At 34.2% G+C, this 13,797-nt stretch overlaps 1 protein-coding gene across 7 annotated transcripts in view; it reads right to left on the bottom strand.

Annotated features, from left to right (window-relative positions):
* TAF2 (TATA-box binding protein associated factor 2) overlaps positions 1-13,797 on the bottom strand; it is an 82,804-nt gene that overhangs the window by 50,699 nt on the left and 18,308 nt on the right. For 6 of the 7 annotated variants that reach the window (XM_028168158.2, XM_007188822.3, XM_028168160.2 and 3 more), the window contains exons 5-11: positions 12,196-12,337; positions 10,741-10,972; positions 8,268-8,452; positions 6,828-6,941; positions 5,102-5,201; positions 3,362-3,447; positions 512-647 (exon numbers count right to left, since the gene is read on the bottom strand). In XM_028168158.2, coding sequence (XP_028023959.1) covers positions 512-647; positions 3,362-3,447; positions 5,102-5,201; positions 6,828-6,941; positions 8,268-8,452; positions 10,741-10,972; positions 12,196-12,337 — 995 coding nt within the window. The remainder of the gene's footprint in view (positions 1-511; positions 648-3,361; positions 3,448-5,101; positions 5,202-6,827; positions 6,942-8,267; positions 8,453-10,740; positions 10,973-12,195; positions 12,338-13,797) is intronic. The other variant, XM_028168161.2, reaches the window with a different exon arrangement.

The following is a 13,797-nucleotide window of genomic DNA, read 5'->3' as shown; positions in this document are numbered from 1 at the left end:
AAAAAAGATTACTAAAAAGTTATTTTCCACTTACCTCTAAGAATATTATCAATGGAAAAAGAATAGCTGAGCATTTATAATACAACTGGCTTCTATTACCTCAACTAGTACATATCAACTATTTCCGCCCAAACTTGCTTAAAACATATGGCAGAATTTAGCGATAGCAAAAATAACCATCTTTTAGATAAATTTGCTTTTTTCTATTGAAAATATTTGTAAATGGCACTTCATCCTTAATATTCTAAATAATGCCAAACACAAAATCGTAGCATAAACAGGTTTTACTTTTAACCTCACATTTTAGTTTTATCTTCATAAAAATCCTGCATTAAGTAGGTCAAGTATTCATACCCACTCTACATCTGAGGAAACACAACAAAAAGAACAGGTTACTTGCTGGGCAAACAGCTAATTGGATGCCCTGACTCCTATTCTACAGAATAGTATTCAGATTATATACATATAGAACAGATCTTTCTTTACAATTGTTAAGTTCTTTAATACTTACTTGTAACATAAATTCCATACTGATCCTATTTTCAATCAATCTCATCACAAGGTGAGCTTTACACTGAAACATAGTGTAGTATTCCCAGGACAGCGTATGTGGATGCTTTATGGAAAAGTGTAGATGGGATGCTGGACTAAAAAAAATAAACAGATTTGTTTAATATAACAAATTTGAATTAAATAAACAATAAATTTCATAGCTACATCAAGACAATAAATCAAAAACCTCATGGGAATACCATAGCAATTTCCTTAGTATGAGAGCAACGAAGACTAGGAAACATCTAAAAATAACTTAACTAGACATAAAGGAAAATTGGAATGAACAGAAACACATGTCAACCTCCTGGCAGGAAGACACAATAGTGTAAATATTTCCATGCTTTCCAAATTCATCCATACAATCAATGCAATTCCAATCAATATCCCCAAGTTAAAGCATACACAAAAAACATTCAAGATGGATTACATATCTTAAACAAAAACAATTATAAAAATACTAGAAGAAAATCAAGGAAAAAAATTTCTTTTCATAATTTTGGGGTGGGAAAAATCTTCACAAGGAAAAATATAAAATCCAGAGGACATAAAGACCAGACTATGTAAAAATTAAAAATTCTGACATGAGAGATCATCAGTAAATTAAAAGATAGGTACAGTCTGTAGAAAATATTTACAACATACATGAACATTTAAGGTGTTTACACTTTTTTATTATTTCAAATAATGCTACAGTGATTATCTTTTCATACATGTGCAGGTATTTCTGTATGGCAAATATCTAGAAGAATAATTTCTATATGATAACATACTCAGAAGTTGAATTGCTGAATCTAAAAATTACCCATTTTAAAATTCTGATTGGTACTAACAAATTACCCTTCAAAATCAGTGTACCAAATTAGACTCTCACAATCAATGTGTAAGAATAGTCATTACACTCCTTAAAAAGCATGGCATACTGAAATATAAAATTTTGTAATTTGATATTTGAAAAATTACTTTTATACTCTACTTATTACTTCTGGGCTTATGGACAGCAATATGAAAAAGGTTAAATAAATTCCAAGGTATAATGGAATACTATATAGCACATAAATAGAACAAAGGAAATTCACATACAGTCACATGGAATGCTTGCCAAAATACAGATACAGTTAATTTTTTTAAAAAAGAGAAGTACACAGTAACACGCATGACTAAATTATACTTTTTAACTGCCATATACACATAAATAAAGACCAGAAAAAAACAAGAGGTCTGGAAGACAATATACCAAATTTATAATCATGGTTATCTCCAAGGAGAGGAAGTGATGGGAGTGAGAAGTGGTAAGAGGGCTAAAAAAGATCCTTTACTTTTTACTCCACATGCTTCTGAACTGTCTTGTTTTGAATCTCTTCAAAGAGCATGCATTCATGTGTTGCTTTTATACATAAATTTTGAAAATCAAACATACAAAAGGAACTAAATAAATGGACAGAACAAAGGTAAAAGCATTTAGTGTAAATAATTATTTACACACAATGGGAATGCTCTAATTATATGCTGGGAAACTGCCATATAGCAGACAGTCAAGAGAAGAAAGTGAAAGGAACTACCATTTTAATGAGCGTGTACTATGTATAAAGCTTTATCTCAAGTAACCCTGGCAACCAACATGGTTAAGATGGATCATCATTGTTGTTTTACACATTAAAACACACACACTCACGAAGGTTATACAATTTTCTAGGCTCACAAAAATCAGTAACTACAAAAATCCAAGTCTGTCTAACTCCAAATTCCTATGCCTTCCCACTGACTTAATCTTGTCTCAGTGACCATGCTTCCACCAAAGAAGACTACTGATTATACAACTTGCAGTTTCTTAACCTTTGTTGTACTTTTAGACACTTGGGTAGTCTGGTTAATCCTACGGACCACAGAAAAAACTGCTTTTAAATGTGCACAATAAAATACACAGGTTTACAAAGGAAACCAATTATAATGAAATACAGTTATCAAAATATTTTTTAAGACTATGACATTACCAACATATGTGCTAGTTTATTAATGCATTAAATAACAAGATCTAGCAGTGGTCTACTGTAGTAACTTTAAGGTAATGAGTGCAAAGAATATTTCAAGATACTTGCTAACAATTAAAATGTGACAAGAAAACATCCATGATTTCTACTGTTGACAAAGTCAAAGCACTGTCTGTTACCTACAGTCATAATTAAAGGAAATATAAAATTTCAGTTAATGGTGAGTAAAAAATACAGAAAAACTTTCCCATCCAATTCAATCCATATTCCCTTAGGGAATTCACGGACCCTAGAACAAATAAGAATCCCTGCTAGTACCATTATGTTCTTGTAAGTGGTTGTCTCAGTGACTTGCTAAAAAATAGAAAGGGAAAGAAAAGAAGGAAAGTGAGAAAGAGGGAAATAAAAGGAAAGAGGGAAAAAAGGAAAGAGTAAATAAGTGTCTAGGTAGCTGACCATTCAGATAAACAGGTATAGGTAGGATGTGTTGATGCTGAAATCATCTACTTAGCCTTTTCTATTATTTTTAAACATTTACGAGAATAGTACGATATATAAGCATTAGGAAATTAACATGAAAAAGAAAAAAGCTTTATTACTTTTAGTCTTTTTTTAATGTTTAAATCCATTTACAGTCATCACATGCAATAGTAATGAAAGGAGTAATTAGAATACTACCAATGTCTGTGGGCTCAGTATTATTACAGACCATTATTACCACTTCTTTGGCCTGTGTGGGCCTCGATACACATACAAGTGATCCTAAAAGACTAATCCCACAAAACAAGGTTTGTAGTATCTCTGAACAATAAACATACTTATCCTTCTCTTTTCCTCCACCAAATATGGGATGTAATAAAACTCCACCAGTTTTTAGTTCATACGCCACTATTTTGTCCAGCTCCTTAAAAAGATATAAAAATAGGGGTCAGTGAAAATTATTTTACATATCAAATTTTAGAATTCAACTGTGGTTTCCAATTTGCTGGAATCAGAATGTAAATTTCTGAAAATAAATGAAATGTATTTGAAGGGTAGTTTATGTTATAAACAAAGCAGACTACACAACTGGCTGAATGATAGAGCCAAAAAGCCCTCTCTACTTTGTGACTTTAGGGCTGGCCAGTAGCCTGGCAACTTTTCCTAATGGCTCTCCTCAACCTCTCTGACCTGTTCTCCATGTTTATTTCTTCCTTCTCTGTATTTTGCTTCTGGTGTAGGATTTAAGCAAGTAAAAACAAATAGGGATAAAATTATGTCAGGATCTATAATTTTAAAACTTCTCTAGTTTTCTTTAATATGACACAGATCAAAATGAAAAAATAAAAGTTTAAGTGGAAAAAAAGACAACACAACTGTGCTGGAAATTCATGACTAGTTTAAGTAACATACAAGCAGTACAGAGAAGTGGTAAAAATCATAATGAAGTGGTTAAAAGCCAGGTTTGAATCCTGGCTCTACTACTCACTAGCTGTGTAACTTTAGCCAAATAACTTAACCTCTCTGTGCCTCAGTTTCCTTATCTGTAAAATGCAAATAATAACAGAGTAGTTAGGAGGATTAAGATAGTTACTATTTATAAAATGTTTGTAACAGTGCCTGAAACACTAAGTTTTTGAAATTAAAAATGGACTCTTCAGTTCTAGATGTACGAATCTTTTATAGTTCTCAATATTTGAAATCTTTTGCAATTACTTTTTGGCTTACTTAAGTTTAGGTTTAGATGGTGAAGGCATATAAAATGAGAAAAGAAGGAGGATAGAGGGGGTCTATTTAATGAGGCTATTAAAGGCTGAAATTTTTCCACCTGAGAGGTGAGAAGATAAACATGATATGATTAAAATGTATATGAACAGAATGGGCTAGGCAAAATACAACTGACTTTCTCTTTTTGGCCAAATCTTTAAATAATGGGAAAAGATGTGAAAATGACAGAGAACATAAATCACTGAAGGACTAGCCAACATATAATAAGTACTTATTATGACCTAGGCACTATGCACATTACATGTATAACGTCTCACAATCCCTGTCCATACTAGTAGTAGCAGTAGATACTACTAGTAGTAGAAGATACTACTACTAGTAGTAGATACTACTACTACTTACTCTCCTTATACAAAAGAGGCTTGGAAAGATTAAGCAAAATCATAAATAAAGCTTGTGAATGTATGAAGCAAAATGAAAAGCAAACTGACTCCAGAATCTAGGTTCTAAGCCTAAACAAATTCAGAAAGCACAAAATTACATTAAAAATGACTACTATGAGGAGCTGGAATATATCTAACAACTAACTTCATGTTTAAGGAGCTTAAATATTCTCGTTCTTAGCAAAAAAGTCTTTGGAGGCCAACACTGACAATGGAAAGCAGATAAAATAGACCACTAGTCTTTCTCTGTAAAATGATTCTCATTTTGCTGGAAAAACTCAGGGACTTTCAAATGACAATAAGTATTTTATAGTTACTAAAAAATAAAGGACACATGACTTGAAAATCTGGAGAACACTAACATGTCGTATTGACTTCTAAGTGGATAATGGATCTAGTTGCTTTTACCTCTTTAATCCAATGGCGATATTCATTAACACCAAAAGTTTTTTTCATCCAGAGACCATAAATATAGCCTGAGATTCCCTTCAATACCCATTCATCAGACCTAAGCAAAAAGTCAAATAATAATACATCATTTTATGTATTTTTAATATAAATAACATATAATAAATTTTATTATTTTAATAATAAAAATTCTTCAGATATTTTTGGCCAAAGGCCAAAGAGGGTAACAAAACAAGCATTAGCATGTACTTCTCTGCCTTCTTAAAGAAAATGAAAGTTATCAAACCATTTGGTTTTCCCACTTCCTCTGGCTGAATTCTACCTATCCATTCATTGTACCTTCTTCACATCTGGCATCAACTTAATTATAAGACCACTTTATACTCTTGTTTCAAGGTACCTATGTTTGTGCTTTGCTCTGGCAGTGCTGCTTCCCTTATAACCAAGTCTGCCCATACTGTCTGCCTCTAAGGAAAGACGTGCACATAGCCAGGACCATACTGCTCAATTCTTTTTCTTTTTTTTTTTTGATTGATTGATTGATTTATGGCTGCGTTGGGTCTTTGTTGTTGTGCGCGGGCTTTCTCTAGTTGCAGAGAGCAGGGGCTACTCTTCATTGCAGTGGCTACTCTTCATTGCGGTGCGCGGGCTTCTCACTGTGGTGGCTTCTCTTGCTGCGGAGCACGAGCTCTAGGCACGCAGGCTTCAGCAGTTGTGACTTGCGGGCTCTAGAGCGCAGGCTCAGTAGTTGTTGCACACGGGCTTAGCTTCTCCGCGGCATGTGGGATCTTCCCGGACCAGGGCTCGAACCCGGGTCCCCTGCATTGGCAGGCGGATCCTTAACCACTGTGCCATCAGGGAAGCCCAATTTAAGCTCAATTCTTAAAAGTCCACATTCTTTTATTATCAATCCCATGCATAATTATCAGTGAGATCCTAAGACCTCAAGTTTAAATACTTATTTTTTAGTTTCTTAAGTGGAAAGGCAATGACACCTTTCATTCATTTATTTATTCGTATGTTTATCCATTCATCCATTCTTTCATTAAAACATTTCGTCTATCATGTTCCAGATACTATCATTTAATGAAACTATGTGTCTTGGGAAAATTACAAATCAAGAGGCCTTACCCTCCACCCTTTCCCCTCCAGAAAGAAAGAAAAAGACACCAAGACTTACATACTATATATTATAATCATAAGTTATAGTCTTAAGGGAATTTTGTCTATTTCTTCAAATTCACCTCAAATTTAAAAAAGAAAATAAAAAGTGCTTTATTTCTCACATCTTTCAAGTAAATTAGTACAAATCTAGGAACTAACAGGAAAATCCCTATAGCATCATCACTATTGTAGAGGACCATTATTTTACCTTAAGTATTACCAATTGCACTGAATATTGACATCAGAATTTTAACTACAGTTCTCTGTACACTGAAGTCCTTGTATCTACAGTATTTATTTAGTTCTTTAGGAAACTGATGTTATCAAAATTCTTACCTTATTCTTATTGCAAATTGCAAAATTAACTCTATTGATATACTGAGGACACGGCCAAAAATTTAGGATGAAATTTATACTTATTACTTTTCTTTAAATATATATAATAGTGTCTGTTAATTATCTGCAGTTAGGACAAAGTTCAACTTACACTGCAGGAAAAGAAAATAAAAATAAACTTTCCTGATTCTTCTTCTCAGTAGTTGTAAACTTTGAAATTACTCACCAAGACATTCTGGATATGAAACATCCAAAAAACTGCTGGGCCAAGGACTGGGCTAAACACCTTCTAGTCAAAGGCGTCTCATCTATGATCATGGCGCTGTGTAACAGGTTTGTGCTGGCATTGAAAAGAAGAGACAGCTCATTATAACCAAGAAATAAATAATTATTCAATCAAAATAAAATAATCACACTTTTAAAATAACGGAATTTAATTAACACATAAAAGAGAAAAACCAGAATACTGTCCCCAAGAGCTTTTACAATTTTAGTTGAAACTCATAATCTTAATAACTTTTGTTTAAAGCAAGGACTGTAATGTTTCCCATTGATTTCCATGAAAAATATAAATACCCTTTTAGGGGGGTAGGGGGTTGCAGCATCAATCAGAAACTGATATGTTAATCAGACACTAATCTTTTTATGAAGGGCTCTTCTAATTTCAAAAATCTTTTCCTAATAATACTATTAATTTTTTGTGCTATATTATTTACTTTCAAATGCATTGACCCATCAGATTGTCTAAACAACTCTGAAGAATGCAAGAACACTATTATTATGCCCATTTTACAGATGAGAAAATAGACCCCCCCAAAAAAATGACTGACCCTGAGACATATAACTTCTAAATTTGGCACTTTTCAAGGAATGAAAGAAGGGAGGGAGGTAAAGAGGGTAAAAGAAAAAAGAAATAAAATTTTCTTTCTCTCTTTTTTTTTTTTGCATACAAATTTCTGATGATATCAGTAAATTTTTAAATAGTGCTAGGACAAAAACCTCACTAGATACCCATATAGTAACTTGTATCATTTTTGTTTTTAATGCATAAGCCAAAAAGAGACTAAAAACACATATGTAAAAAATTAGTATCAGTTAATTCTGGATAAAGATAATATGAATCTTTTGGGTTATTTTGAAATGTTCTTCTTTATGCTTTTCTACATTTTTCAATTTTGAAAACACTGGATTTTCTACAAAGCCAACCATAACTAAAATGAAGGGAAAAGGTTCAAACTGCATCTTAAAATTGATCACAGGGGCTTCCCTGGTGGTGCAGTGGTTAAGAATCTGCCTGCCAATGCAGGGGACCCGGGTTCGAGCCCTGGTCTGGGAAGATCCCACATGTCGCGGAGCAACTAAGCCCGTGTGCCACAACTACTGAGCCTATGCTCTAGAGCCCGCGAGCCACAACTACTGAAGCCCGTGCACCTAGAGCCCGTGCTCTGCAACAAGAGAAGCCACCGCAATGAGAAGCCTGCGCACCGCAACAAAGAGTAGCCCCCGCTCACCACAACAAGAGAAAGCCTGCGCACAGCAACAAAGACCCAAGGCAGCCAAAAATAAATAAATTAAATAAATAAATTAAAAAAAAATTGATCACAAAATAAATAACCTATCTTCACATCATTAACCTAATTTAGGTCTTTTGAATTTGGATACAAACCTAAAAATGCTCATGGAAGCATAAGCAGCCACTTCAACATAAGCCTCATCGATGAATACAGTCTTAAAACAAGAATATGGGTATCGACATGTAAGAATTTCTTCATAAAATTCAAAAACTTCATGAAGATACGACGTGGTATGTTTAAGCAACGGAAGAAGTTGAGGTAAACAAAAATGAGTAACCTAAAAATAAAAAGCAGGGAAGAAGATCATTAAATAAAAGAGTTAACTGAAATCTTAAATTTCCTAAATATCTCAGTTATAAATGAAGCTGCATATAAATCCCTCCCCCCCCACCTTTTTTTTTTTAATAAATCCATGGCACTGAGAGAAAATACTGGTATGAAATTAGTGACTATTTTTACTATGTTTACAAAACATTCATTGCACTTAAGACTTAAATTCATGATGGATTATAAGTCTGAAATGCTCAGATCCAATGAAAATAATAACTTTGGTTCCAAATTAAAATTTCTTTTGCATATGCATACAAAACAAGAACAATCTAAATTTCCAAGGCTTATTGTAAACCTGCCTTTGATTCATAAATATCTAACCTAGTGAATACTGTACATCATAGTACTATCTTAAATAATTAACAGTCATTATACTATCTTCAGTACATATAAAAAACAATATGAAAACTGCAGGGAAGCTTACTGGTAGTGAGGAGATAAGAAATACCAGCAACAGAAATAATAATTCTGATTTTCTCACATTACATCCCACTTTGGACACAGACACTCAAATATCACATACTGTCTCACTGTCTCTTATTATGATTCTGTGCCAAATGAACAACATCAATTATGACATATCACTCTGACTAGAATGACTCAGCAAGGTTTCATGAAGACTACATTTGAGCTAATTTTTTTGAATTGAACAAAAGTTTCATAGATAAGGAGAGGAGGAAAAGAGGACATCCCAAACAGTCAAAGACGGGAAAAAATATGGTTTGGTCAGAAAAAAATCTAAGTAAACTATATTGAATATAACAAACATAAATAGAAAAGTAATGAGGAAAAAGCTAGAAAGGAATATTAGGGTCAAATTCTAGAAGCTCTTGAAAGCCATGCTAAAGAAATTTGATTACTGCAGGATATGGAGGCAAGGAAAGTTTTTAATATACAATAAAAAACTATTCTTCTGACAACATTATAAAAGAACAGATTAGAGACTACCATAAGTGAACGGTGAGCATTTATTTAACATTAGTCGTCAGGGCCCAAACTGCATCATGATAAGCACTCCTCTTGGTACACAAACAAAAAATAAAATACTATTCATCAAATAAAGAAGACTCACTTTTAGACAAAACTACATGATAGCAAATCTACTGATACTGCAATAGAAACTATTTATTTGAGACAGAGAAAGATTAAGTCACGGGCTTTAAGTATTCAGGAAAAATATTTCTTGACTGTCATTTACCTTTCTCCCATCCAATGGCTCAGAGTGGGAAAACAAAAATTCTTCCAAAATACAAAGCAGGTACTAATCAAATCTTGATTTTCAAGTTGATCATTTACCAAAGATGATAAAATTCACTGCCAATCTTATCAGTGAATATACTTTTAGGAGTCATTGTCAAGACACCAAAAGCAAATCATTCATAAAATATCTTGAGTATTTTCCATGAGTGATTTTATAAATCTTGTAAATTTCAGGAAAGCAAATACAAGAGCAGACTGAGGAGCTCACTGACTTTCCTGGTTGCCCTCAATTTTTGCTCATGCAACTGAAAGAAGTTGAGATATACACAGTCACAATATAAGCCTTACAATTAAAACTAAACTAACTGTAATCAAAAACATAAAGGACTAAGAGTAAATAGAGATTCATTCAAATGTTACTTTAAACCTATACAGAAGCTATGAGTGTCAATAACCAATGAATCACTTTATAACCACCAGAAAGTTGATGCTTGAGAGGCCTAAAAGCACTATGGGGCTTATCAACTGATCCATGATTTGTGGCCAGATGTGGGACGGGAGGAAATTGGGAGGAAACTTTCATTAGTTCATTGACCAGAATTCTAACCCTGCCTGCCTCAGCCTTTTCTCTTCCCTCTATATATGCTGAAGAGAGAATAAATCTTGCTCTTTAATTTTGAAATTGTAGTATTTCAGGTTCTGGAGATGGAACTATAACATTCACAAACTCATGTTAATTCTGTAACACAATCAGTTACAGAAATCAACCTATATTCTAACCAACCTATACTCTAAGGTATACTTGAAGCTCTTTTGGAACACTAAGCCCTCTGGTGAAAAAAATACAGAATTTTAATATGCCAGCATTTTAAAAGGAGTTCATGTCATTATATATTTCAGGTGAAGAAACCTTTTCGCTCTAGTGATAGTTCTAACAGTTGAAAGAAGAATTAAGAAAAACTTAGTACTTAATTAATATTCTTCTGATTAGGCATGAAAGAGTGGGAGGGAAAGAAGCAAGAAGCTATGATTTACCTCATGCATATATGGATCTACAAGTATTTCAAAAGGTCCAATGGCCAAGGAGATATTCGATGCAGCTGTTGGAATGGTAAGCATGTAATGGAAGGTTTTCTTCCTCATATCATGGGTATACACTGTCTCCACCAAATCTCCACTGGAAACAGCCACCATTGCAGCATCCACTGTAAATTCTAATTTCCATGTACATAATTCAGAGTATGAATCAACACATGGGAACCAAAATCTAGAAAAAAGATCAACAGTGCAGAAAACATGTTGAAAGTGTAACCTACATTGTTTCTGCCACATATAAGTTATTTTAACATTTACAGAATATGCACAAGAAGAAATTTTAGCTATTTGCCCACTGATGTTTTTTACTGAGCAATCTAAAAGAATGTGATTAAAGATAGAGTCCTGTCTCCAAATATTATTGGCAATATTAATAAAATATATCATGTAGTACCTCCAGTTTAAACCCTGAAAAGAGGTAAGCAATTCTTAGTTTCCAATTTTTTAATTAAAAATAATTTTTACTTGTATATTCACAGTCAGTTTTTATGTAGCATTCATTTTTGGAAACTAAAAATGCCTACAAAAAAGTTTTAAAACATACAATATTCAGAATCTACTCCATAACGTCAGGAAACTGCTTTTCTGGAGTATGTGATGCATTGCATAAATTCAAACAGTGCTGGTAAAGGCAGACATAAAATTTCTACTCAATGTTCTATTCAGATCAGGTTTTACTATGTGCCAGGGTCTGTACTTGTTACTGGAACACGGAGAAATATAAGACATCATCCCTGGCTTGGAGGAGTTAATAATCTGAGGAGGACTACACATAACATAATATTTCAGTAACATGGCTAACTGTAGAGCTATGAGAATGAACTACAATTACATGCAACAATAAAGGTACATCTCACTACCACAATGTTATCCAAGAAAGGCAGATATAAAGAGCATAAGACATATGCTTCCATTTAATAAAGTGCAAAGATAGGTGTTATCAATCTACAGTATTTTAGAAATCAGGATGGTGGTTGCCCTAGGGCAGGAGGCTACCAGGTGGGCAAGAGTGAATGGAAGTGGGTAGAAGGGGGTACTCTGTGATGCTGGTAATGTTAATGTTCTTTTTCTTGATGTGAGTGTGAATTACACGAGTTTGTTCACTTGTGAAAATGTATTGAGCTTTCTATTTACAATTCGTGTAATTTTCTGTATGTTTTACTTCAATACAAAAGTTTTAAAAATGAAAGAATTGACGACTTTAGAACATTAGACTTGAAAAGGAAAGGAGGGAAGACAGGATTGAAGAGGAACAAGATTCAGAAGAGGTTCAAGTAGTTGGGGATCAAGCTCATACTTCTCATTTTATACTAAATACATGTATTGCATATTCATAGAAAAAAATGCAATTGAAAAAATGAAATCAACTGAAATACGTAAGAATTAGTAATCTACCTTGTGGAATTTTGATACCCACAAGAGAAAACATGAGCACCTCTCTCTGCCATACTTCCCTCTACACTGGGTACCACAAAATGAAGACCTCCTTTTGGCTGATCCAAAGAAAAATTGATGTGTATCTTTAGCACCTTTAATTCTGCAACAAATAAATACATACATACATTGATATATAAAAATATAGTTAGGTAACAGTGGTCGATATAATAAGGGCAAAGACTTACACTGAACATAAAGTGGGAATCAAAGGCTGAGTTTTACATAAAAGATCACACTACTTAACCTAGTTTAGGCTTTTACCATCTCTTTGCCTACAGGAACTCAACAGTCTCCTTCCACTGGTGTTCTTACCTCCACTCAATTCTAGTCACTGCTAGTTGTGTTCTCCCAAAATATTGGTCATACCATATCCCCCTCTCAACATTTCTGACAATGCTATACTGCCTAAAGAAAAGAGTTTAATACTACCACATGGTTAAGGCCTTCCAGATCCAATTCAAAACTTACTTTTCAAGTTTCTTCTGTTAGTACATTCTCGCACAGATAGTTAACCCTACTTGTGACTTTAAGGAGGAGGAGGAGTAGGGAGTGGGGTAGTAGGGAAGGACTACCCAAAAATTTACATTATGCAGCGTTATTTACTATGTTTGATTTCTAAGTAATAAATACGTGTTGCTTCCGTTAAGATTAAAAAAGATGTTCCTTTTAATTTCCCTCCAAACATTACAACCAATATGGACTTTCTCCAACCCGTGAACATGCAATGATGACCTTCCACGCCTGCCCCCTAAACTAGGCAACCCCCCTGCAAGGTAAACCCCTCCCCCCACCATATACACACACAAACTATCCAAAAAGAGCAAAAACAAAACAAAGTCTTTTACTTCCTTATCTTGGTTAATTTTATAAAGCAAAATAAAGATAGGCAGAAGGTTATGTATGACAATTATAATGGCTGTAACTTTATACAAGGAAATAAAGAAGATTCAGAAATAATAAGACAAAGTAAAAGTATGCAGAGTGGGTGTTAGCAGCCCTACGTTCTAGCCTTGGCTCTACTACTAATTAGTGACACTCAGCAGGTCACTTACTCTCTTTAAACCTCAGATTACTCTTCCATAAAAGGAAAGAATTGAATCAGATGACTTTTTAGGATCCTTCCTTTTATAAAATGCTTTAATTCTCAACTGAGTAAATACTGTGTGGGTTCTCAAATCTTGACAAATTGTTCAACCATCTAATTTTTATTTTATAACTTTCGCTTTAAAAGCAACAGTGAAGGGGCTTCCCTGGTGGCGCAGTGGTTGAGAGTCTGCCTGCTAATGCAGAGGACACGGGTTCGAGCCCTGGTCTGGGAGGATCCCACATGCCGCGGAGCAGCTGGGCCCGTGAGCCACAATTACTGAGCCTGCGCGTCTGGAGCCTGTGCTCCGCAACAAGAGAGGCCGCGATAGTGAGAGGCCGGCGCACCGCGATGAAGAGTGGCCCCCGCTTGCCACAACTAGAGAAAGCCCTTGCACAGAAACGAAGACCCAACACAGCCAAAATAAATAAATAAATAAATAAATAAAAGCAACAGTGAAATGAGTTGCTTTTTGT

This window comes from Balaenoptera acutorostrata, chromosome 17, assembly GCF_949987535.1.
Source record: "Balaenoptera acutorostrata chromosome 17, mBalAcu1.1, whole genome shotgun sequence".
NCBI classification, from domain to species: Eukaryota; Metazoa; Chordata; class Mammalia; order Artiodactyla; family Balaenopteridae; genus Balaenoptera; species Balaenoptera acutorostrata.
The sequence above is the reverse complement of the archived record's forward strand: the minus strand, read 5'-3'. Positions and strand labels throughout refer to the sequence as shown.